Source organism: Oenanthe melanoleuca, chromosome Z (genome assembly GCF_029582105.1).
Source record: "Oenanthe melanoleuca isolate GR-GAL-2019-014 chromosome Z, OMel1.0, whole genome shotgun sequence".
In the NCBI taxonomy this organism is placed as follows: Eukaryota; Metazoa; Chordata; class Aves; order Passeriformes; family Muscicapidae; genus Oenanthe; species Oenanthe melanoleuca.
Genome location: NC_079362.1, coordinates 30,185,487 through 30,212,267, shown reverse-complemented (window position 1 = coordinate 30,212,267; position 26,781 = coordinate 30,185,487). Strand labels below are relative to the sequence as shown.

The window sequence follows — 26,781 nt, the reverse complement described above, 5'->3', positions numbered from 1 at the left end:
ATAAATGCGTCTTATCATTCTATTCCACTAGTTTCTAAGACTTCAAAAATTTCTTTGGGCCAACAGCTCCTGCAATATGAAGAGGACTGTGCAGTACCAAATGCCTGTTGAAAACCAGGACTGGAATATCATACATGTTGGTTGAGAAAGACACTTCAGAAGTCTTGTGAAAAATAAATTTAGCTCCCAGATGGGCAAGGTTTACCAGTGAGCAGCACTGAACAGCCCTGCTGGCAGCACTCACCAGGTCTGCTTCATAAGACACAAAACATTAGCAAACATTGTCAGCCCCCTCTGCTCTTTCCTGTCTCTCTGCATGTTCAGCTCTTGAGCTCCAGCTCAGTTTCTGTCTCGCTGTATCAGGACCTAAAGTGCTTGAGACAAAACATACTAGAATAAAAACTGATGTTCATTTCACAAGGAAAGGCTGAAAGCACTACAGGAGATTCAAGCCTACTTCAAATGTAGTAGTATCTTGAAGATTTGAAGAAGACAGTATCTCGAGGATTTTCCTCAAGCCAAAGATAAATAAGAATGTCCTTCACAAGGATAATTTCTTTGTTACAAAGCTACTTATGTGCTATGCTGACCTCCTGACACAGAACACGCAAAGGCAATTTAAATAATTTTTTCTTCTATTCCCTGTCTTTTGCTTTGCACAGAGTAAAAGTAAACGAGCATAACTATACCGTCACCAGGGTGCCTTCCCATGCCTTTGTGAACGGGATATAAAAGTCTTCAGAAAAGAGAAAACACATTTTAAGGTGGGGAAAATAATTTTAAACAGAGATCGTGTTTTTTCCCAAGAAACATAAAATGTCATGCAAAACATCATTGTGAAAAGACGCTGCTGTTACAGATTAACCCAAGGGAAGGTCCAGTGGGATCAGATGGAGGAGTCACCATGGAATAAGAATGGCAGTGTTTGTTCAAAAGGTGTTTCACACCCTTGGTTTAGAGCTGGAGATTTGTGAGGATTTTGCAAGAGAGGCAGTAGATACTGCAGTGAACAACCAGTCCAGCACCTTATGTTGTTTTGAGGCATACCAATGCGTTCTGCAGTAATGGAAGGATTAGGAATTGCAGCCCTCCTTGTCTGCTGTTTTCTATCAAAAATGTTACGTATTTCTTCCTCCACTACAGAATCTACCACCCAGTCTCACACGACACCAATTACAATTTAATAATGATACTTAATTTTTTCCAATTTTTTATTCTCTGAGTGGTGGATGATTATTGAGGAACTTACAGAGATGGGCAGTTTTAAAGACCACCTTAGAATCCTCCTGTAGAAATAAAACTACACCCAGCCGCCATTCTCTTGACTTTCAGTCACGTGTGATTCAAGTCTTGGTCAACAGAGGGAGATACAGCACAACTTATCAGCACATTTCTCAGGCCAGTGTACAGTCAGTTGTCTTCCACAAAAAATCGAGGGATTTAGCAAATCTAATTAATTTTGTATTGATGTTCATATTTACTGTGTCTTAACAGCTCACTGTACATATAATATTATACTCTCAGGACATCAAAGAGCTACTTTGGGTCTCAATACCAAAGCACCCTTTGCTCTTGTGTATTTTACTTTATTCAGCAGTAGGCATGGAAAGCTGAAGCAGGAGTCTGTGCACGTTGCAATCAAGGACATTGTGAGGAAAAGAGGATCCCTGGGAAGTGAGGTAGGATGCATACCAAGATCCATCCTGGGAAAGGAGCACTCTGGTTTCCTCAGGGACCTTACCTGCTGCCAGGTCCCCTTGCCCTCAGCAGACCCACCGCTGAGAGTGGAGGTGATCTACTCCTCAAACAGGCATCAATCCACAAGCAGCTTTCTTGCATAATGATGGAAAGAAGGTCTTTGAAATGAATATATTAATATCCTCTTGATTTACAGAGTGAAAATGCAGTTATCCATGGAAATCCTGCTGCCCCTTCCCTACTCTATTGCAGCAATCCACATGCTGCTCAGTCTCATGCTGACTGGCATCAGGTTTACACAACAAACCACACCAAAGGCTTTTGCAAAGCTCACTAATGACCTTTACAGCCTCTGAGAAGAACAGTACTTTCCTTATATACTGTGAAACCACAGAATCACAGAAAAAATTAGGTTTTGAGATGACTGAGTCCAACCTCTGCCCGCCTTGTCAACCACACCACGGCACTAAGTGCCACACCCAGTCTTTTCTTAAACACCTTCAGGACTGCGTCTCCAGGGATGGTGATTCCACCACTTCCCTGGGCAGCCTATTCCAATCCCCCATCACTCTTCCAACAGACAGAAGTCTTCAGAGAAAGGGAAGGAAAGGAAGGATATTAAATACTTGAGAGTAAAAGTGGACTCTAGAGTAGAAAATGAAATGTCAATGCCTTCCTCAGTGCCGCTCCTTCTGCCCCTGCTACCCCCTGTCTGTCCAGTACCAGCCCATGACTCAGTGGTCTTGTGTCGGCAGGCTTTAGAGAAAGCAGGAACCTGGTGTTGGGCCAGCACCTGCCAGCCGTCTTTAGGGTATGGCACATCCACTCAGCACGTGGTGAGAGGGAGGTTTCCAAGTGGAGTTGTCACGCTTAGCAGCACTTCCAGCTGCGGGTGCTTTAACAGGACAGCCCCTGTGGTAAGCCTTCTCCTTTAATGCTCACCTGCCCGACCTGCTTTCCAAAAGCTTTTAGAAGGGCTTCTATCTCTTTAAAACCCCCCAGGATACAGCCCGTGAAAACTCTTCTGGGGACAAGAGGGAGGAGAAGGTAGGCCGGTGTTTATTGTGCTTTTTCTCATCCTGACAGCCGCAAAACCGGGCTGGTTCCAGCCTTTCCAGCCGTATACATCCGTAAGATTAGCCAGGGTGGTGGCAGCGGTCCCCTTTTCCTTCAGCTAAGGACGGACGCGAGCGGAAAGCAGCGTTTCCCTCCCAGACGCTTTCGGTTTCCATTCTCCGGCAGCGCCGAAGTTTCTTTTTCCCGTCGCTCCCTACCTGGGGGCGGCTCCCACTGAGCCCCTGCCAGCTCGGTCCGTACCGCGGCTGGGGCGGGCTCGGCCCCGGCACCGGCACAGGGATTAGGACCGGGATCGGGGTCGGGATCGGGGTCGGGACCGCTGGCAGCGGTGCGCAGCCGGCCTCGCCATGACGGCGGAGGAGAAGCAGAACCTGCGGTGCTACCGGCGGTACATCGAGAGGAGCCTGAACCCCGTGTACGTCCTCAGCAACATGACGGACTGGCTGTCCGACGGTGAGAGCCGGCAGCAGGCTGACCCCTGCCCCTGCCCCCTTCCCCTCGCCCTTTCCCCTATCCTGCCCCTGCTCCCTGTCCTGCCCCCTGCACCTGTCCCATCCCCTTCCCCTGCCCCATCCCCTGCCCCATCCCCTGCCCCCTCCCCTGTCCCTGCCTCATCCCCTGCCCCGTCTCCATCCCCTGCCCCATCCCCTGCCCCCTCCTCTGTCCCTGCCTCATCCCCTGCCCCGTCTCCATCCCCTGCCCCATCCCCCGTCCCCTGCCCCCGCCCTCACTGCCTGTGCCGGCTCCTCGCAGAGGTGAAGGAGAGGGTCCGTAAGGAGGAGGAGAAGGGGGTGACGGCGGCCGCCGCGCTGTTCCTGGATGCCGTGCTGCTGCTGGAGGCGGATGGCTGGCTCCGGGGATTCCTGGATGCGCTGGTGGCTGCAGGTGGGTGCCGCTCCCGGGGGATTGTGCGCTGCTCCCCAGCCGGCACGGCCGGGGCTCGGCTCCGCTGCCGCCGCTCCACGGCCGATGCCGCAGGAAAAGGCGAGCCTGGAAATAAGCCTGCTGGGAAGTGAAGCAGCTGGAACAATTCTGAGGATGGAGAAAGCCTCATTGACCCGGGACTTGTTTGTCTCAGAGCATTTGAACAAGACACACATTGTTCTCAGCAACCACAATGAAAGGAGGCTAAATCCTCTGAAACCGAAAGCCAAACGGGTTTCAGGAGGTGCCTGGGGATTGTCTGGTAGCGTGGGGTAACTTCACTCAACGACAGAGCCTTAGATGACTCTTAAAAATTGTTAAAAATTACTCAGTGACATTGAAAGTTGTCTGTTTCAATAAGTAAGTACCCATTAGTACTTTATGAGAATGATTGTTCCACAGGAGCTATAACTACTTCAATGTGTAACTTCCTAATCCAATTTCCTTTACGAAATGGAACAGAAGAGATTGTGAAGATATAAAATTAGCAGCATCTGCCAGCTTTCCTCTATACATGTATATTGTATCATAGGTTCTTGTTGATGATTTACTGGATATGTTCAACCCCACAAGCTCATGTCGTAAGCTACTTTTAATTTCTTCACCATCAATTATGAATAATTATCTCAGTGAACAAATATTACAAAATTTCTTATCACTTGGATGTAGACCACTCATCCCTTAAAACAAGTACTAGGCCCAGAGCAACATTTTACCAGTCTGATAATCCTGATCTCTGAATTGCAAAACTATCTACTTTGAACCTGCTAGTAATGTTCAGTTTGGTGTATCCTCAGCAAAAATTTGAGACTGTTAGCCTTCTGATTCAAAGTGCACTCCCAAGTACTTTTAATCGGACCAGATACTAGAATTTAGGATCACTCTTCTTTTTGGCAGATGCAGGGATAAGTAATACACTAAAGACATTATTGTGGTAAGTATCCATACCACTTTCCTGGTCTTCTAAAAGGAAGTAAAAATTGGGCAAATTCCTTTTGTTTGCCCACAAGTTCCCCTGGGACCCTGATCTTCTTTTTCCACAAGTCCTTAAAATATGCTTCCCTGCCGCTGTCTGTTTTAGGACAGTATTTTCAGCTATTTGATGAGTGTCTAGGTTGCAAGTGTCTGTATTGATTTCAGTCAGGGACTGGCTTGAATCCAGTACAGTAGGGATTTTTGAAGGTGGATGGAGCCAAGCACAAGAGTAGAAGATAAAATGCTAGTAAATAAAACAAAAGGCCACTGAAGCATCTTGTGATTCTGCATAGTGTCCTATGCTCTGGGAATCCTGTGGAAGAGCATCATGGAATGCAAGAATTCCAGGGATTGTATGATTGACAGTCAAGAGTGGATATAGTAGCTTGTGTGATGTGACCTGTGACAGAGTGTGGCTCTTTTATTGCAGGTGCTAGTGCTCTTTTAGCATAGGGTTTTTTGTATTAGACATACAAGTGCTAAAAAGGAAAATGGTCATTTATTAGATAAAAACTCTATGTGGCTCACCTAGTTTTATATCATTTACAGGATGAAATAATTTTAATTTCTCCAGTGTGGCTCAGAAAATGTTTTTTCAGCTTGTTCCTACCTATTCCACATAGAGATTGAATTCACAGTAATGATTTGTCTCTTCTTCTGAAAGGTTATACTGGGCTGGCAGAAGCAATTGAAAACTGGGACTTCAGCAAGCTGGAAAAACTGGAGCTGCACAGGCAGCTGTTGAAGAGGATAGAAGCAACAATGCTAGAAGTTGATCCTGTAGCAATCATGCCATATATAAACATGTGCCTGATAGAGAGGGATTGTGATGAGATCCTGCAGGTATGGTAAAATCCTGGTATTTGCCTAGTTTTGTTTCGGGAAAGTGCTGGATGCTGATTCATGTGGGATGAATCAGTGCCTGTGTGACAGGTGGCTGGGTGAGAAGGATGGCTGGCCACAGGTCTGCAGTAATTTTTATAGTTTTTTCCTTTCCTATTCTGAACTGGAAGGCCTCAGAGGTTTATGGTAGATAAAGTTTATTGCAAGGACTTTGACAGAATAGCTCTGTGACATTTAATGCCATTTACAAACGTTCAAACAAATAGCATACCTATTTTTATAGTCCAGTTAAGTTTAGTGTGTAACTACCCTGGCAGAATTGAAGCTGTAGTGGGTAAATGGCTGAATCTTATTGTAAAGCTCTTATTCATTGAGGAAAAATGCAAGTTTCAGTTGAACATCAAACATAACAAATTCACCTGCTAAGCAAAGAGAGTGGGTTTGGCTGCTCAGAACCTTCAGCGGTTTCTGTTTGTGGTGTGCACAGATCAGTGAATACAGAAGCAAAGCAGCTGGGATAACCAAACTCATTGAGTGCCTCTGTCGCTCGGATAAGGAAAACTGGCCCAAAAGTCTTCAGCTGGCACTGGATAATGCAGGATATTACAATGCAAGTGAACTGTGGAATATAAGAGAAGGTAAAACATGATTTTTTTTTTTTTTTGTTATACTCTTTTCCTGTTCTTGTACCAGACAGCAATTTTTTTTCAGGAGAATCAGATGAATTTAGAAGGATACCGTCGGACTACTTTGCAGTCTAAAAAGAAAAAGCTTTTAAAGATTTATTTTAAAGCCTTTTATATAAAATTAAATACAAGTACTATCCTATAAACAGACAGAAATTAGTTTTTGACAGTTTTTCCTCCCAAATGGTTAGGCATGGTACTTTTTTGGTAAGAAGAATCAGGCAGCACAGGCTCTTGAGGCATAAAAATAGCCAATTATTTTCTTCCTTCCCGTCTTAATTCAACTTTTGCCATCTCTTTGGTTGTTTGAGTTGTGATAGATGCAATATTTTCTAATAAAATATGATTTGTAATGTGATAGTCTAGATCCTGACACGCTTCTATGATGCCCAGAGGAGATCATATACCTTTTTGTGTGAGAAATCTCTAAGCATCCCTTACCAAGTCCTTATGTTCACATTTTGTAAAACTGCAGAATTGTCTCTCCTAAGATTTTGCTTTTGTCATTGAATTTACCCTTCCCTCCTTGAAAAATACTTGTCTAAGTAATTTACAACATAGGGGAATTTAGAGAAGAATACATGATTTTGCTATTAAAAATGTGATTTTTAGATAAACTGGACTATATATCTACATATCTACATTTGCTGTCTCCCTAGGTGCTTGTTTGAATTGGTTTTTTAGTTAGCAACAGGAGTAAGCTATATTTAACTGGCTTCTTAAACTATATTTGTTATTTTGAAGTTTTTTTATTACTCCAGTCAAAGGGAGTAATTTCTTATCTGGAGAATTAATTATTGTATATGCATAAAATTGTACACATAATTAATAATTTTATTGAAATACAGGCAAAATAATACATAATTATTTTATGTAGATGGTGGCTATACATATTATTTGTTGATAGTTGTATTTTTAATGTTATCACTATCTTTTGGGGCAGCTTCCTCTAAAATCCAACTCAGCAAAGCCAAAGTCAATTTACTGAAGAAGCATTGTCCATATTGGAAACATTTTATGCTGGCAGTTAAGAAGAGTTAGTACCAGAAATTAATTGCAGATATCAATGTGCTTTCTGGAGCTGGATTGATGTGCAGATGTGTTCTTTCTCCCACTCCAAAAGCAGTGCTTTGTGATCCTGTGTTCTTTTTGCAAAGAGACTCTTCATGCTGGGCCCAGGGAGGGTTCTTTGAGAAAGTATTAATTTTAACATCAAAGAAAATTTCTCTTTTGACATTTTATAATATAAATAATAGAGATGTTCTTACAATTTCTGGGTCCTTTCAAAATGTGGGGAGAAAGGAAGAGCATAATCTTGAATTTACAAAGCTTCTTTGAATTCCTAAGAATTTTTCATGCTTGTGGTTAATGTCCATGTTACACAGTGACTTCTTGTCACTAAACACAGAGGATAAATTTTCCTCCCAGTCTATTGTCTTCTTTGTTTCTTGGAAATTTTTAGACATGCATTGAGCACTTGGTTCTTCTAAACCCAATATTCTCAGTATTATCCATCTTCTTTGAAAAGGAGCCTGTGTGCAGCATCATTTTATGTAGTTTTTTTCTTCCAGCAACCAACTCCTTCACCTTGTCGTCACAGCAAATACATTTTAAAATCATAAGGATCAATAACGTGCCTTTTTTTCCATTTATATAGAGAATGGCAAAGATGTGGATGGTGAAATGACAGATGCTTCTGAGAATTACTTTGAAACCATGGTGACATTTTCTGAAGAAGCAGAATGTGATAATCTCAGTGAAAATCTCTCTTCAGTTTCAGGTAAGTCTTAAGAACTTAAAAGTTTGTGGTTCGTGTTTTCCATTTCCTAGAGATTCCCAAAGGACACAGATGTGGTGTGCCACAATGAAGGTACTGAGCAGTTAGTACAAATCTCTGACTTGTTTTAGCTGTCCTCTGTTTTAATTTTAAAGGATCTCATGCTGGGCTTTGCAAATGTTAGGGGTTGCCCCTCATTTATCACATTTTTAGTGAAAAGTTGTTCTGTCAGCACGTGATCAAAAAATGTCCCCAACCAGCCTGTTGTTTATGCACCTCTTCTCTGATATAATTAATTCCCACATGACCTGATATTAACCCATTTAGAGAACTGAATGTGAGTGCAAAGGGTCTGTGCAGTGACTGTCATGGCAAATTTTGCTCCACCAGTAGTTTCTAGTTCCTATTCCTTCAGTCCAAACACTCTGACAAGACTACAGTTTAAGAGAGTAATAACTTCAATGGTCTGTAGAGCAGAAAGCAAAAATAAATCCTGTGCATGTATTTGGGGAAAAAAAATCCCTTGTGTTTTCATTCTGGATTGAAAAAAGACCAGTTGGAGTGAGTGTTGTCAGCCAAGACCTTGACATGAGTTCATTTTGTGAATCACAGTCGAGGGGTAACAAAATTGTGCCATCAAACTCACACAAAATTCTTGTTTGGTGCATCTGTCCTGTTCAGAGGCTTGTCTATCAGAGAATGTTCTGTGTAGAGTGCAAAGACTCTTTTACCTTTATCATTTTAGATTGCAACTATATGAGGCACAACACATTTTTTGCATTTTTATTGCAACACTCTTCACAAAAGCACTGTTTTATCCTAGAAAGTATGTATGAGTCTTCGTCTGTTTATAAACCAAAGAAGGCCCGGAGCTACCAGATTGAGCTTGCACAGCCTGCTGTTGATGGGAAAAACACATTGATTTGTGCCCCCACAGGTAAGGAGACAGATGTTTCTCAGAAAAATTCTCTTGGTGCATATGGCTGTGAAGGATAAGGAATGGTAAAGGTTGAATCAGACTTCTTCAACTATTTATTTCAAAGCTGTCTTCCTTGCAGGAGATCCAGATCTACCCTGCAATTAATGACCATGGTCAGCACAGAGGCTGGCAAGACAACATGTCTGTTGGCATGTCAGTGCTTGTATTCAGCACATTCAGCATTCATTTCCATGTTCTGACTTCTGCTTTCTCACTCCTCAGTGTGAATTTTTCAGTTAAAGCCAGTCACTAATCTTTGCAGATATTTAAGAAATTTGTCTTGCAAGTTGAAGGAAAACTAGGATGAGTTAGCCTGAGGCTCCCCTCTCTTCTCTACTGCAATGCCTACAACATTCAGACAGCCTAATTTTCCCCTGAGCCCTGGAGAGGCAAGTGGGATAGCAGAGGCAGGGTAGAGGAGACCTCTACCCTGAGCTGAGGCCCAAAGGAAAACAAATGGGAGAGGAGCAAGGCTGCATGGGGAAGGATGGAAGCTGAAAAGGCCTGATGTCTGTACATAGTCTGATTTGATGTGAGAGCACATGCTAAGAGTGGGAAACAGATTCAATGATTTCAAAGAATTCAAATACAACTGAAAATTGATTTTAATCCCCAGTGACTGATTAAAAGCCTTTACAGACAGAGATTCTGAGAGAAAAAGGGAGGATTCCTCACCTGAGTAAGCAATATCCTTGTGTTCAAATCTGTTCCAAATGTGTTCAAGTCTGGAAGAGTAGTGACCCCATTGTCAGCTCCCCTTTGTTACAAGGCATTCAGATGAGACAAGCTACTGCTCACAGATGCACCTTTTCATACTATTCCTTTACCTTTCATGGTTTTTGTTTGAAGGATCTGGAAAAACTTTTGTGGCACTTCTGATTTGTGAACATCATTTGCAAAACATTCCCTCAGGACAAAAGGCAAAGGTTGTCTTCCTTGCAACCAAAGTGCCAGTGTATGAGCAACAGAAAAATGTGTTCAGGCGGCATTTTGAAAGGAGTGGGTAAGTGTAATTCTACCTGGTGTCTTCCAGAAAATAAACTGCCTTATGTGTCAGCTGTGGCTAGGGCAAGGTGTAATGGGTTTATTAATGGGCTTCAATGGGTGAACAAGAGTGTTTGACAGTAACATCAGGATCATGTGTAGCTGTAAGGATGGCATTGCTGTGGCAGACTTTTTTTGGAGAATCTGAAGTCTGGTTTTGGAGAGTTTAAGCACTCACTGTTGTGCATCTGTGGAAATGGTGAAAGTATTTCTGCACAATATATTTCTGTACTTAAAGGGTGAGGTGTGTTCTCTCTTGAGACTCCTTTCACACCTGCTTCCAAAGCAGAGGCGGTTTCTGGCAGGAGCATTGGGATTCTTCTTGCCATTCTCAGAGCCTCTATAGCAGTCCCTCAATGTACATGAAAGGGATGTTACATGTACACTGGCAAATGCAGCTTAAATGCACAAGTTAACCACTCCTCAAATATGATATGTTTTTGTTAGTGGCAGTTGAAAATCCAGTTATTTACCCTCAGCTTTGTTTCTTTCTCATCTTCTGTGGTCCAACTGCCAGCTCCAACTCTTTGACATTTGAAACTTAGTAACTGCCTTTCAAGCCTGCTGAGAAGCCCATTTTTCTAGCTTTTCTTGTCCTCTAAAATATCCTTTTTCATACCCCGTTTTTTGTATCTTCTTTCCAGATACTCTGTTCAAGGAATTTGTGGTGAAACAGTTGCAAATATCTCCGTAGAAAAGGTTATACAGGACAGTGACATCATTGTGCTAACTCCCCAGATTCTTGTGAATAGCATGGAGAAAGGGATCCTTAGCTCCCTCTCCATCTTCACTCTGATGATATTCGATGAGTGCCACAACACTACAGGCAACCACCCTTACAATGTGCTGATGACCAGATACCTGGACCAAAAATTTGACTCCTCTGCAAACCAGCTGCCTCAGGTAAGGCCCAGCCCGTCAGGGGTGGAAACATTAGAGGTGAAAGTGTTTTGCAATGCAGTCAGCAAAGTCCTGCCTTTTGTGCTGATCCAGTTCAAGCTCCCATTTAACAACGGCTGAAAATGGAAATGGTAGCATCATTTTTTCCTTCTTGGGCACTTCCAGGCTTTTTTCCTATGTTACGTCTTCCCTGCAGCTGCCAAGAAAGACTGATCAAGCACGGCAAAGACTGGAGTACTTGAGAGCAAAGCGAAGAGCTGAGAAAGCATGTAATTTAGTAACCTCCTTGTTACCTCTCTGTTGCTGTTTTCTGCCCAATAAAATGGGGACACTGCCTCTGCTGGCATGAGGTTTTCATCCAGCTGAGAAGACATCTCTGAATGAATGCAAAGAATGAGTCTGGGTGTGGGTTTGCTCTTCCTCTGTAGGATAAGCACTGGCAAATACAGCTTGTTATGGATTTAAATGGCTGGATAGTTTATTTTAAATTTAAATACTCAAAGTCTGAGTGCCTCGGAGAGGGCATGAGTACAAACAGGTTTTGGTTCTTAAGATTTTGTGCGTGTTTCTTGTTTGCTTCTTCTGCCTGTTTTGTTTCCATGCTTTTGAAGATGGTGGCAATTTGGTGACTGGTAACAATATCTCCTGGTTTTATTACATTTGTGACAAAGGAGAAACAACTGCTCTTCATGTGTTTGCTTAGATTGTAGGTTTAACTGCTTCTGTTGGAGTTGGCAATGCCAAAAGCACTAATGAAACTGTAGAGCACATCTGCACCCTCTGCTCCTACCTTGACATACAGGCCATATCCACTGTCAGAGAGAACAAAGAAGATCTGCAGAGGTTTGGAAACAAGCCTGAAACACGTAAGCACACTTCCTTTTTATTTCCCTGTGAGTTGCAAAGCACCATGATAATGGCAGTTATCCAATTTCCCTGTATTTTAGATTAAGACAAAAGTTTAAAACTAAGTTGGAGTTTTGCTTCCTGCTAGCTTGAAAGAAGTTTAGGCTTGTAATTTCTTGTTTTCTTGAAGTAAGGCAGTGCCCACTTGGACATGTTTTCTCTTTTCTGTTGATGCACCATCTCTAGTTTTTATTCAGTTCTGCCAGTGAGGACTGGGGATTGCTTTTTCTGTGCACCTGCAGTGCTCATTGACAATAAACTTGATTGTGATTGCATGGAGCACCATGTGTAGCATTCTTCTAGACAATAATTTGTTCTGTGCTTCCTGAGGAAATGTTTTACTTTTTTTTACTTACATTTCTTTTCTCTAGATATCAGATGGGTTAAAATGCGAGCTCAGAATCACTTTGCAGACATTATCTCAGGTCTGATGTCTGAGACAGAGATGTTGATGAGGAAGATTTATTCAGTGGGTAAGATGCTGTAATATGCTTGTATTGCAGTTCAGTATTTGATTAAATCTGTGAATCCTTATAGCTGCAAGATCAGACACTCTTCTTTCACTTCCTTTCTCCTTCATTTTTAGTTACATTTAACCAATATTTCCTAAATAAGAGATTACAGATAAGAGATTCAACTATTTTCCTGTTATACCTGATTAGTTTGACAGTCGTAAACATCTTTGCTTAAATTCCATTGTGTTACATGCAACTAAAAACAGTATGCTTTTGACACTGTTAAATCCTTCTGAATTTAAAGAATCTGAAACAAAAGGGCTTGCATTCAAAATGCAGTGGGCTGGATTTCATTGCTGAGATACACTGTATGTTCTTATTTAAACATTTCTCCGAATCCTTCACACCCAGTCTGTCTCTGTTAGGAAAATAAGAAACATCACAGTGGTATTACTCTGAATGTTGTAATTTTTTCCTTACAGCAAAAGTTAATTTTCACATTGCTCTGACACTTCTTGTGCTTTCTCTGGTCTCTGAGCTGCACTCATTGTTACTTCTGGGGTTGCCCTGGCCACTTTTTCTGGTCAGCATTCTGTCCTGCTTATGGGTACTCCTATTTCCACTTTTTATCAGGTCTCCATTATTTTCCTTTGAAAAGTCTTTGAGGTAATGTTTCAGAGTAGGATCTGTGCAACATGGATATCACTGGAGAGAGGATAAGGCTGCCCAAGAAAGGAAACAATTGTCAGTAAGGTTCCAGGTTCAAGGGCTACTCTGGTGTGAGTGGAAGTTTGCAGAGAGGAGATGCATGGTCGGAAAAGAAAATGAGTCTTGTGATCATGAGATTGATTCCATAACTCTTCAGAAATAAATGAATCTTTTCTGCTTTTGCAGAGTTCCTAAGTGGTGTCCTCTGAGTGGCTTTTGTAAAAAATTGGAGAGCAGAATGGGGCACAAAGCAGAGACCCATGAATGGTTATGTTCAGGATCAGCCTTGGTCTCTCCAGCTCTGGATTAAAGAACGTTGTCTATGCTTAGCACACTGACTGCTGTGCCTTAAACCTGTTTACCTCAGTTATGGATTTCCCTCCTGCCCTCCACTTCCCAGATATTTGAGAGTGAACTATATTCTGGGGCAGGAAGGGAGAATTAAAACCCCCACACAACCAAAAAAAAAACCCCAACAGAACAGCCCAAAATCCAAGAAGCCTGATCAAAGAACAAAGAGGTTTTCAAAATGTGTATTACATTAAGCGAACACTTCTGAAGCTTATTTTGCATTACAGTTCCTCTTGTATGAATATCAGTGGCTTCTCTTCTGTGGACCCTGTGGTTACTGAAGCCCATGTAGGACTCAGGCACAGTATGCATGCAGTAAAGAGGTACTGCCAACTAGTCGTGCCTCAAGGACAGCCCCTTGGACAATATGCTTCTGGACTAGTTCATGAATTAATATAAACTATTGAGTAGCTTGTAAATCAAGGAGCAATGTATGTGCATTTTTTTGAATACTGTAGGCTTCTTCAGGATAAGGGAGCTCTAATTTTATTACTAAAATCCCTGAAGATGTGTGTATGTACACAGATCCTCAGTTGAATTGTACTGAGTTAATTTTAGGCTCATATCTGGGTATACATTGAAACACAGGGAGGGAAGAAGACTGGCAGACTCTTCACAGGTGGTTCCCAGAGGCTGGACAAGAGGCAGTGCAGAACAAACAGAAATATTTAAGTAACAGAAGACTTTTTTGCTGGAACAGGTTGCCCAAAGAAGTTGTGGACTCTCTGTCCTTGGAAGTACTCAAATCCCATTTTTACTTAGGGACCTGCTCTAGGTGATTTGCTTTGAGCAGAGGGTTGAACCAAGGACCTCAACAGGTGCTTTTCACCCTCAGTGGTTCTGTGATTGTATCATAATACGGTTCTTTTGCATATACTTTTTAAAGCCAGTATTAGTGGGAAATGTGTTATCCTCTAGCTAATTCTTTTTATTTGTTATTTAAGGTGAACAAGTTTGTTCTCTCCTTTAATAGATACCATCTCCCAAATCAACAAGAATTACCTTGGAACACAGAGATATGAACAATGGATAGTTTCCACTCAGAAGAAATGCAGACTGTTGCAACTGGAAGATAAGGAGAAGGAGAGCAGTATTTGTAGAGACCTGTTCATTTGTACTGAGCACTTGCGGGTAAGTGTGCATCCTCTTCCCTTCCATACAGAGGCAGAGTCATTCTGTTCCTTCTGATACACGTGTTCACCTAGAAGCAGATTTTTAACCAATGTTCTATTTAGAATTGTAGAATACATGTAGAGTTGGAAGGGACCCCTGAGGATCATTTAGTCAGCTCCTTTGCCTAGAGAGGATATCCTCACTATGAGCCCAAGAGCTTTGTTCAAGCACTTTTTGAACTCTGTCAGGCTGGTTCTGTGACCACTTCCCTGGGGAGCCTATTCCAATGCCTAACCATGCTCTGGGTAAAAAATCTTTCCTGATATCCAAACTAAGCCTCCCCTGACTCAGCTTCAGGCTGTTTCCATGAGTCCTGCACAGTGAAGAGATTTATACTTACCTCTCCCCTAAGTGAGGATGTTGAAGGCTGCAGCAAGTTGGCAGAGGCTAAAGCATAAGGCGTGTAAGAGTCGTCTCAGTGATACTCACCAGGGACAGATTAGTGCAGGGGAGACTTTGCAGTGCTTGTGTTGTCACGGAAGTGGAAGAACACCTCAAGTTTGCAACACTTAATTAGCTAAATTGTGTTCATCCCACCCTGTGGAAAATGAGCCCTAAAGGCATGTCTCTCTTTCCAAGCAGAAATTCAACGACTCTCTGATTATCGGTGAAGATGCTCGCATCGAAGATGCTTTAGCCTACCTGAATGAATTTTTCACAAATGTTAAAAATGGACCATATACAGAGTTAGAGAAGAAACTGACGGAGAAATTTCAAGGTATTTCCCACAGCACCTGTGACAGCTGCAGGAGAGAAGAGAGCTTATGGTAGGATGGTCCAGGTGTTTTCCTCAGAGGAAGTGCAGTTGTTTTTCCAGAAACTGCACTTTCCAGAAGATGTAGTGACTGCATAGGTGCAAGTTTAGTGTTAGGGCACGTGGGGGGATGAAATTTCTGGGACTGTAAGCTTCTAGTGCAGAAGCTGATAAAATAGTAAAAATTGTAGCTGGATGCTCTAGTAAGTTTTTGCATGCCTGATTTGGAGATAAGCCAGCAGTGCTCTTATGGGTGTGCCCCACAAGTAGTGGGATGGTCTACAATCGTGGATGCTGGTAGCATTAGATAAACCAACATACACTGCTCAGTGCACTGCCTAGCCTGGCCAGTCCCAGTCTTCTGGGGAGAAGCAGGTGGCCCTTGTACCCTTCTCATTAAAAATTAGGGGTTGTCACTGTTCTCTGATTTCTGATTTAGTTAGCAGTGGGTTGTATTCCAGCCTGTGGTCTGTTGTGTTGCAGTGTTCATTGCAATTTTAAATTACTGGGCTGTCTGCCCTTGAGTGTCAGTTGTTTTCTAGGAAGAAATTGTGCAAAAGCTCAGTTTGTTTGCTGCTGTTTGCAATATAATGCAGAAGTTCTCATGGCAGTTTGCTACAAAATGAGAGATATTCATAATTTTATTTTTTTTTTAATGGGGATTTTGTTGCATTTAACCAACAGATTTCCTTGTTTGCATCTGAAAGAACAGAATGGAAAATTAAAGAACCTAAAGAGATTGTGTGTGCTGTTTGAAAGTAGGTTTGTGTGGGAATTCTGCTTTCTGCATTAAAAAAGGTAGATTTTTCAAGAAACTTTCTTTTTTTTTTTCTTTCAGAGAAAGAGCCAGAGCTGACTGCCCTTTCAAAAGATGAGTCAAATGAGAATCCAAAGTTGGAGGAGCTTGCTTGCATCCTGGACGAAGCATACCGCTATAACCCGGAGACTCGCACTATTCTCTTTGCCAAGACAAGAGCCTTAGTAGCTGTATGACATTTGTTTTTAAAACTCCTAAAATGGGGAGTGGGAAAATGAAATGCCTCATCTATTACCTTTCCCATTTTGATCTGAAATGGAAAAATGTGCATGTATTTGACCTTTCTATTTTACTGTGTCTACCTAGGTCCTGATGTTCTGAGGCAGGATGAGTGAGGCTTTTTTCTTTTACTAAAAACTACAGTACAGCTATGGTGTCCTTTATGACATCTAACCACATGTCCTAGTTGATCATTAAGCCATCAGATTTTTATTTGAGGCCTAAAGTCAGTTACAACAAGATGTGTTTTAACAGTTTTGGCTTATGGTAGTGGTGTTACGAATCAGCAGCTCCACTCCATTACTCCATTGACTGCACATCAGGAAGTATTAATTCATTTCTCAGAGGATTCCTATAGACGTAAATAAGGTCTGTGCCCTAGGACCTGTTTTTGATCAAGAAAAAGGAAAAGTTTTGTGCAGCAGATGTTCTCTGGACTCTTCTTATCACTGGTCTATTTCATACTTGCCGATGATCAAGGATCTAGGTTGGATGATGCTTTTTTTCCCTTATATACCTTGCTCCCAGAAAAGGTTCATGCTTGAACTTAATGTGCTGCTAATCGTTAGCATGCACAGATTAAAACATTTACTGCAGATATCCTCTGTCTACTGCAAACAGATTTACCACCTGAATGACCCAGCTCCCTGTTTTATCCTTTTCACCCAGACAAGGTGGATGAATTGCAAACCAGAAAAATTAAAAGCAAGCTGAAGTCCAAACTAACAATACCAAGCATCTTCTGGCAGCTTTCCATTTTAAATTTAAAAGCCTACAGTGGCTTGGCTGAATTTTGTTCTTCTGTAAGAGCAGTTTGAAGGTGCTGCTATCACTGTGTAGTGGACATCCAGTTTGTAAATAGCAACTACTTTCTTCTGATATCAGAGGTGTAGCATTCAGTGACTTGCTAGTTTCTAAGAGAAAAATGCAAACTTTTTAGTATTGAAAAGCTTCTTGCTCTCTGGCCAGCCTTTAAGTTGCAGGAGTAGGAAAAGGGGAAATTGGTCTGGCGTGGTTTAATCTGGCATCATGGCATGGCCTTTGCTTTCTTACCTATTAAAAATTATCCCTCCTGACACACAAGTTACACCTTATTTTCTACTTTTGGGTCTTCTTTTGGAAGTATTCATTGACTAGGCAAGCACAGGAAGGGTCTACCTATCTCAAACTAGCACTTCATCTGCACAGGGGATCTAACTGTCTGATTTGCTCTCCAGGCTTTGAAGAAGTGGATTGAAGCAAACCCTGTACTTAGCCACATAAAGCCGGATGTGTTGATGGGTAGAGCAAGAAGAGACCATAAAACAGGTTTGCAGATTTGCACTGAGATATGCTAAACCACTGGTGGCTATGCTGCTAAAACTGTTCTGCTTTTTTTTGTGTTCATCTTCTGTGCTCTGAAACAGAGGAAGGTCATGTAGGTTTGCACTTGCAGTCTGCCATATCTGGAAGATCTTGAATGGATCTTAAGGATATGCTTGCCTTTTCTGTCCGGAACATTTGGTTAAAAGCAGCAGTAACACTGTCAATGATACTTTTCTGCTGGTTCAAAAGCAGTTTAGAAACTTCACTATCATAGCTTCTTGTGATTAGTTCTTGATTATCTCTGTTACTTTTATAGATTCTGCTCTTATTTTGTGTTTGATGGCAGAAAGACATTTTAAGATAGAATGGAAGCTACAGTTGAAATGAGTTACCATGGCTTAAGAGTTAGCTTGGGTTTTGACTAACTAAGCTGCATGGGTGTCTCCAATAAAGATCATCTGGGAGTTGTGTCTAAAATGGTGTTTCCTTGGTTGATAATTCCTGTGACAAATCAAGAGGATTCCCTGGGCAGTGGGTATAATATACACCCAGCTGCATATCAAACTGGAAGTAGTTTTCCAGATCAGAAGGATGTAGTAATTTCTAATCACTTAAGTAAAAGCAAGTGTGGATATCTTGCTCATGGAGCTCTTCAGTTTTTTTCCTGATACAGTTTCTTGGTACTGTAGGTATGACCCTGCCGATGCAGAAGGGTGTACTGGATGCATTCAGAAATGACAAAGACATCAGACTGCTAATTGCTACATCTGTTGCTGATGAAGGCATTGATATTACTGAGTGCAACCTTGTGGTGCTCTATGAATACTTTGGTAATGTCACCAAAATGATCCAAGTCAGAGGTATGGAATTTTAGAGATATTACTTTATAAATCTGTTTTGGCCTAGAAATGGACATGAAATGCTTCTAAATGGCACATTGGAATACTGTAGTAATATGTGCATGCCTTGCTGTTGTTCCTCTGTGCCTTAGAGCAAAGTCAAGTGAATGATGGGACATGGTAAATTTGTTCACAGAGCCAAGTCCTTGATGTTGTCTGTTCTTTTGCCAGGAAAATTAGCAATGCTGCACAAGGTTATTGAACTGTTGAGGGCTGATAACTCAAGTAGACAATCATACATATAAGCAGAACTATTGACAGAAATATTGCAAATCATTCTGTGACAATTTAGAAAGGACTGCTGCAATGGAATTTCTTGTATTGCCTTGGTTTCTGAAGGCCTTCCCCAGCCTGGTGGTTTATTACCATCCCAGCTACTCCCAGGTACATGAGGCTTTCGCCTGTGCAGATCTCTAATATTTAAGACCAAAAGAAAGACATCCTATTTCTGTCTTCCCTTCTGGTCCAGAGAAGTCTGTCATGACTCTGGCCTTAAATTTGTTGATTTTACAGTATGGCCAGTAGAGGGGAGAAACCACAGTAAATACTGACTTCTGCTTCACATGCCTGAACTGCATATAGCTACCTAATCTTTTAAGGGTGCATCTGCAATATTTTGTCTTATTTCCCAAGCAGTTTATATAATAATTTAATGTGAGGTGATTTCCATTGTATTCACACTGCACTCTACCTTCAGGGTTAGTGTGTTGTGACCTTCTTATTTCTGTAATGAAATAATTGGCCCAGAATTGACTTTTATGGATGAAAATATAGTCTTTATTATTAAAAAGCCATTACAGGTGCAAAGAAAAGAGGTTATGTCAAACCACACGAAAGAATGATTTTTGTGAAGTAGAGGCTCAAAAGAAAATGTGAACACTTTTTGCATCTGAAATACTGATAAACTGGTATGAGATCCCTGTAGTTCTGGGTTTGCCTGTGTCACAACTTTAATAAACAGACAGGCTGTAGGCACAGTCAGGTGGAACAGAAGGCACTTGCTGTTGTCTGTGTTTTTGTCACCATTATATTTCAAGTTCCTTAGGGTTTTGGGATATAGAGGTTTTTTGGGGTTTTTTAGACACCAATTTGCAAAGCTGAAAACTAGTAATAAAGACTGAGATAAACTTTTCTCCTTCATCTTTTTCTTTCTTTTTTTTTTTTTTTTTTTTTTTTCACAATAAGAAGACAGCAAGATGCTACACAAAATTGTATTTTAAAGGGTGCCTGAACTCAAAACAGGGAGGACACAGAAGCAGGCAATACAGTATTGGCTTGGGTATATCCATGGGGATACCTGGAAGGGGGCATCTTGTTCTGGTTTGTTATTGAGAAGTGCTTTTCAGAAGCAGCATAATCTGAATCTGATCATTGCAAACAAAAGCAGCCACCCAGAAGGCCCTTTATAGTCTTATGGCAGACCCGTCACTTTTGCACATGTTGTTAAGAGTAACTAAAGAGTGTAAATGTGTTGCTGTTACAGGTCGTGGAAGGGCAAGAGACAGCAAGTGCATCCTTGTGACAAGCAAAACAGAAGTGGTTGAAAATGAAAAACTAAACCGTTACAAGGAAGAAATGATGAATGCAGCTATTGAAAAGCTACAGAACTGGGATGAAACAACATTCTCGAGAACGGTTTGTGATTTGTGCAGTTTTCATATTCAATTTTTAAAGGCATAATCTGTATCACCCTTCACCTACTAAGCCTCTATGTAGGGCCAAGTGATAAACTGAGGGAAGCGTTCACTGTATTTGTTTTCTGACAAAGGCTAGGTCAGCTGAGAAGGGATAGTGTGTACTGCCAGTTTGTGAATGTCAATTGTACAGTAACTGCAAAAAACTTAAGAGAGTGAGGTAGAATTTATGATCTGTTGCTTATGAAAAGAGAAGGACTCATGTGATGTGTGAGTTTGAGACAGAGTACAAAGATATTGTCATGTTTTGCAGCTGAAGATCAGGAGGGCAAAAGCCCACCTGGATGTGGATTTAGACCACCACCAAAGGCCAATATCCATTTTTTATTGGATATGGGGGGAAACATAATGACAAAGATGAAGAGAAGAGACTAAGGTGCTTAATGCCTTGTCTGCCTCTGTAAAACTGGTATATCCAGGCCTCTGAGCTGAAGACAGAGAGAGAGAGCAGGATGAAGGCCCCATAATCCAAAAGAAACTGGTTAGTGACCTGCTCATACCTCTGTGCCACACACAAGTTTATGGGGGCAGATGGGATCCACCAAAGGGTAGTGAGAGGGCTGATGGAAGAGCTCATCATTCCTTTTATCAGCAGTCCTGGATAATCCAGGATATCCCAGGTGACTGGAGGTTGGTCAGTGTGACCACCAATCTACAAGAAGAACCAGGAGGTTTTTCTGGAGAACTACAGCCCTGTCAGCTTGACCTTGGTGCCACAGGGAACATTATGGATCAGATCATCTTGGGTGCTATTACCCATCACATACAGGACAATCAGACAATCAGACATCAGGCCCACCTGAGATGGGCTTATGAAAGGCAGGTCCTGCCTCAGCTGCTTGATTTTCTTCTGTGACAGGGTGACTAGCTTTAGTGGATATGGGGAAGGCTGTGGCTGATGTCTCTCTAAACTTCAGTGTAGGACCTTGACACCATTTCCCACAGCATTCTCCTGGAGAAACTGGCTGTTCATGGCTTGGATGCACTTTCTGATGGGTGAAAAAATATCTGGATGGCTGGGCCCAGAGACTGGGATTGACTGGAGTTGAGTACAGCTGGTGGCTGGTATCAGTGGTGTTCCCCATAGCTCTGGGAAGCCTGGAATAAGCCAGTGGCAGGCATTACTAATAAAAAAGCTTTGTACGCAGTTCTCCCATACCCCATTGGACTCACAGTTCATCCTGTGTTTCCAGACAAGCTTTCAGAGATTGAATTGTGCAACAAAGGGTACCCAAGGCACCCTGGCTTTTGTAACGTTTCTTTTCCCATCTCCAAGGCCTGGTGCCGGTTGCTCCTGCTTCTTGGAGGAATCAATTTCTGCATTTGGTTCTCAGAGTGTGCCTTGCTGCTTCTTTCTCTGCCTGCAGTTTCTGTGGTCTCTGTAGCTTTCTTTCCAAACTGTGAGATTCCCAGAGCCAGCAGCATTGTCTCATTCTAGCCCTGCATTCTAAATGGACAAATGTTTTTCTTGGTATTAGTTGCCAGAACAAGGTGTGTTTTGTTTTGTGTGCTTTGAGTAATAAGTTTCTAGATGTTACATGCCCAAATTCATGTTTAGGCTGACCTTATGACTCCATTTCATATTGATCTTGATTTTTTTTTTATTTATTAAAGATATGTCGCCTGCAAAGGAGGGAAAAGGGACTACGAGATTCTAAGAAGAACGAAACAAAACCTGAAGCAATGAAAGGGAAAAAAAAACTTTTGTGTGGAAAATGCAAAGTGTATGTCTGCAGTACAGATGACATCAGAATTATAAAGGTATATTTCTGTATAAGAGCTACATCCATGACCACCAGAAAAGTCAGCATTATTGAATTAAGTGTATTGTTTATCAGTGTGGAATTGGGCTATTTTATGCAAACCGGAAGAGAATGGAAATTTTGATAAAATCAGTAAACCACAGGAACAGTTGTGACTTACTTCTGCAGTATGATATATGAGTTGATGCTATCTAAAGTGTGCAAATATGGGATACAGTAGGAATCACTTTAGTTTTCCTGAAGCCCTGCTGACAAATTTTGTTGAAAACTGCTTGATCTTCAACTACATAAACTTCTAGAGTTACTGCTGGATATTTACTTTACTGATTAGCATTAGATGGAAGTCTCTCTGCTGTTGAGAAATTTCTCCCACAATTTCTGTTGACTGAAAATTATCTACAACAAAGTACTGGGATCAGCTTACTGACTCAAAGGTTGAGTTTTGAAAAGCTAAGTAAACCATGATTTCACAAGAAGAGCCCTACAGTTCTTCAATATTACTTTGTTTTCCATTCTGTAGGTGTAGTTCCCATTGCTTCTATGTATACCCAGGGACATTTTGCTTGTACTTTTTCTGAACATTAACATTTTCTCTGTAAACAAAAGAAGGCAATACTCCTTACACGCAGAATGTGGTGATCATGGAAGAGAGGCTTTTCTGAGCATTTTGAGTCTTTATTTCTCCTTTTTGTTCTTTTGAAGCTGCTTCTATTTGTACTGCTCTGAAAAGTGCAGTTGCAATGTGGTAAAGGGGCTTCAGGCCACAATTGAGCATTCTCACATCTGCCTTCAGGCCCCTGCCAGATTTTTTTGGTTTTACCACTGTTTTTGGAAAGTTGATGCAAAGAGCTGGGAACAGCTCAGCTTTGTGAAAACTTGGTTACATTTCTTTGACAAAAAACAAGGGCTATTTAAAGTACCTTTGACTTTTACTCTATTTTGTGCTCCTGGCTTATCACCTATACCTGTGCAAATAGATCCAAGAGTTCAGAAAACTCTTCAGTAAGTGGTTTTACTTAGTACTCTGCAAATTTCCCCTCAGTTTTTAAAATAATCCCTACAAACTGCATTTCCAGGAGGATCTACCATTTTAATATTCAATTCATATTGTACATATGCTTTCAAATAAGGCTGTTAATTTCTTTAATCTTTTATTATATATAAACTATATATAAATTCCTTCACCTTGTTAGGATTATTTTTTCTACCACTCCAAAGTAATTGCATGACCTCTCATGGGAAACAAGAGTCTCTCAAACTTGTCCATTGTCTAAATTACTCTCTTAGTTTCATGCACATGGCTCAAGTACTGCAAACAGTTTTTAAAAAGTTTACTAAGTTCAAATATGTTAAGTTGATGACTGGGGATACACAGTAATTTTTTTTTTGTTTTGATAAGTCCAGGCCTGGGTCCTTCTAGTACCCGGTATTCCATGAATGGGGTGAAAAAACCAGCAATGAGCCAAAGAGGCTGGAATGTGAGCATCCTGGATGATAGCAAGTGCCTTAACACGGAGAACATGAATTTGAGAAGGGAAGGGGAATGACAAGAAAAAATTAGGAATGTTGTTTCTAATGTTAGGTGTTTCTGGCATATGTTGTTTCAGGAATCTCATCACACTGTCCTGGGTGACACGTTCAAGGAGCGTTACATAACAAAGCCCCACAGGAAACCAGTTAAGTTTGATGATTTTGTGAAAAAATGCAAGATGCATTGCCGAAATGCTGAGTGCCAGCACGACTGGGGGATCACAGTGAAGTACAAGACATTTGATAATCTACCAGTGATCAAAATCAAAAGCTTTGTACTAGAGGACATTGAAACTGGGACACAAATGGATTTTCAGAAATGGAAAAGTATTAATATGTCTTTGAAAAATTTTGATGAAGATACATTCAGCTGAACTCAACATTTTAATGGATTTATTGTTCTAGTGCACTATGCTGAAATAGCAGATGATCAGTTTTCTATAAAAACTTTTGTTCTTTATGCTAGGCCCCTCTAGCTAGATTATAAAAGGCTGGTAAAGCCACTAAACCCAGTACTTTGCTATATAATGAAATACTTAACCAGAAGTTTCACTAGAAGGACAAATACATGTCCTTCTAGTGACCGGTGTGGATCTAGGCGTCTAGATCCACATCATTATGGCTATGAGTAACCTGGTCTGAAAAAAAATAAGATCAAGTTGAATGACTAACTAAACACCCAACTTTAGATGGCAGGCTACACCTTCAAGAGTTGAGTTGCAAATCAGCATCTTCTTACATACTACTAATGTGTTGTTGGATTGCACATTGTTGTGAACAGCATGGCTTACTAGCACTTCACGTGCTACTCTAGCTACTTTAGAAACTTTTTATAAAGTTACTTTTAACCTTCTAGACCTAGATGTATAAAATTGAAAGAAAAATGTCCAGTAACTTTTCTGTAAGGAAGATAGTACATTTCTTAAATCTATCTTTAATAGGAAATGCTTCTGCAACAGTAAGAAATTCAGTAGGGCAAAGCCCTCTTGGGGATTCATTCTTGTGATTAAAATGATAGCACTTTTTTATATCATTGCATCTTGATCAAGCTGCTGTTGCTCAGGTTGCAGAATGGGCACCCTCCTGTGTTGCTGAACTGAACAAGCCCTAAAAGGGACAAGACAGTGCCCTGAATCATGGGGAAGGTTCAGTTTTGATGGGGATTAGCACTTACCTGGACTGACACCTAAAATCTCTCAAGACACTGGATATACTGTAAGCTTCCTGTCAGAGCTGGTTGAGCATTCTTACAAAGTCTAGGCATTAGTGTGTTCAAATTTGTCCTTTTTACCTAGATCCCAGACTTCTCTGGGAAAAAAACAGAAACTCCTACAGAGTTATGAAATGTACTTGTACATTTTAAAGCACCTGCTGATTCTACACATCTTCAATGAGCCTAGTATTCAGTATTTCTGGAACCAAAACCAATGCATTTTAAGTTCACTTTGTGTATTTGACAATGTAGTGAGGTATGTACATGCAAGAATTATGTTACAAAACACCAGAATTAATTAAAAAAAAAAAAAAAGAAAGCACAATTCCCCCTCCTGCCCCCCAAATCCTAATTTAAGAATTAAAAAAAATGAACCTGAATTTATGAGTTCAAAAATTAATTTAAACTGCCTAAATCCTACTCAGTGAGTCTTGTGATGTTCTTGTAAAGTGTTGTGTGGCATTAAATGCAAAAGAACTTTGTAAGCACTGCTTCATGTTTCAGCCCAGTCCATGGCTTTTACTGTGAAAGCGGTATATACTGTACAGGAAGCTTGAATCTCAGTCCTACAGTAACTTCCTCTGTACTTAGTTTTTACCTAAAAGGAAACAGAACAATTAATAAAGATGATTTATGTTTAGATAATGCCTCCCCTCCAAAAATACTAGAAACAAAATACTTTTAAAAAAGGCTGGTTTAGCATTGCACTGTTCCTAAAACAGTGAAAGGATCATCTGCTTTGGGACTCTTGGCATAAAAAATAATCAGTCAAAATTCCAGTTTATAGTGGTAACTACTGGGAAGTTGAACTTAAAAAGTTTTGGTATTTTCCTGTTCTTAGAACGCAAGGATTTTAGACTGAAACAACTTTGCAATTCAGCAACTAAAGGAATACTAAAGGTTGATGGAGTAACACATTAATAAGACTTCAGCATGATACGAGAAGCCTTTCCTTCAGTACACAGTGGAGATGGGAGGGTGGGGAAGTACACCAACACCCTATTTGGCCTTTGAGAATATCTGATTATTTTTTTTTTTTAATTGAAGCTGAAATTGCATATTTCTTACTAAGATTACTACCATATTAACAAATCTCTGTTCACAGAATCACAGAACAGCTATGGTTGGGAGGGACCACTAAATGTCATCTTGTGACCAAAGGGATTGCCCAGGACAATGTCTAAATGTCCTGACAGCATCTGAACATCTCCAAGGACAGAGACACCAAAACCCCTCTTGGCAATCCCCTCCCATCAGTGCTTGGTCCCTCAGAATGAAAAAGTGTTTCCTGTTGTTCACAGGGAACATCCTGTGCTTCTCACTGTTTGTGCCCACTGCTTGCTCTGTCATTAAGCACCACTAAAAAGAGCCTGGCTGCATATTTTTGTGCCCTCCATTCAGATATTAGTACACAAACAGCAGAGATATCCCTGAGCCTTCACTGGACGAAATAGTCCTGGATCTCAGCTTCTCCTCATGAGAGACACTTCAGACCCTGCAACATCATGGTGGGCCTCTGAAGGATTTACTAGAGGTGCTCTGTCACAGTCAAGCAATAGCCTGCTTCAGGTACAATGCAATCACTGAAGTCTCTTCTTTCATAAATATTTTAATAGTTGCTTTTTATCCAGAAATAGCCAGACCTGACTGCAAAATACATTAAGAAATTACTTTGAAGTAATTTCTCCACTATGTTAATTGTTGCAGCAGTTGCTGTAAATACAGTTAAGGGCAAGAATTAGTATTATAACCTTGTTTATCTCTGAGTAGGAGTAGTTTGTTATCCCTGTAAATACATTCTCATGGCATTATTGATTGGGCAGTCACTGACTGCACTGAGTGCATGAATTTAATTAGGGGTTGCTGAGTGACACAGAAATTGCTGACGAGGATCTTGAAAGTGTGGAGATTGTCTTCTTGAGGGCACAAAACAGGGAATTGTATCACACCACTATTCTGTTAGGTTACAGAAGACTGCCAGTGTGTCACAGTATGTGTCTTCATTCTATCTCATGCAAACTTGTCAAATAAACCAGAATTAAAACATGGAAATCGTGATTCTCGTATGATTCTGTAAGTCTGTGTTCCTAC

The 26,781-nt window shown here is 41.0% G+C and overlaps 1 protein-coding gene across 1 annotated transcript; it reads left to right on the top strand.

Annotated features, from left to right (window-relative positions):
- Nucleotides 1-826: 826 nt before the first annotated feature.
- Nucleotides 827-26,742, top strand: RIGI (RNA sensor RIG-I). Its single transcript, XM_056514699.1, has 18 exons — nt 827-3,228; nt 3,529-3,660; nt 5,339-5,517; nt 6,005-6,155; nt 7,861-7,983; nt 8,804-8,917; nt 9,809-9,962; nt 10,648-10,906; nt 11,607-11,769; nt 12,181-12,282; nt 14,297-14,454; nt 15,079-15,214; nt 16,089-16,237; nt 17,504-17,594; nt 18,281-18,451; nt 19,974-20,125; nt 21,799-21,945; nt 23,555-26,742. The coding sequence occupies exons 1-18, from the start codon at nt 3,123-3,125 to the stop codon at nt 23,849-23,851; spliced, it is 2,784 nt and encodes a 927-aa protein (XP_056370674.1). The 5' UTR covers nt 827-3,122; the 3' UTR covers nt 23,852-26,742.
- The last annotated feature ends 39 nt before the right edge of the window (nt 26,743-26,781 follow it).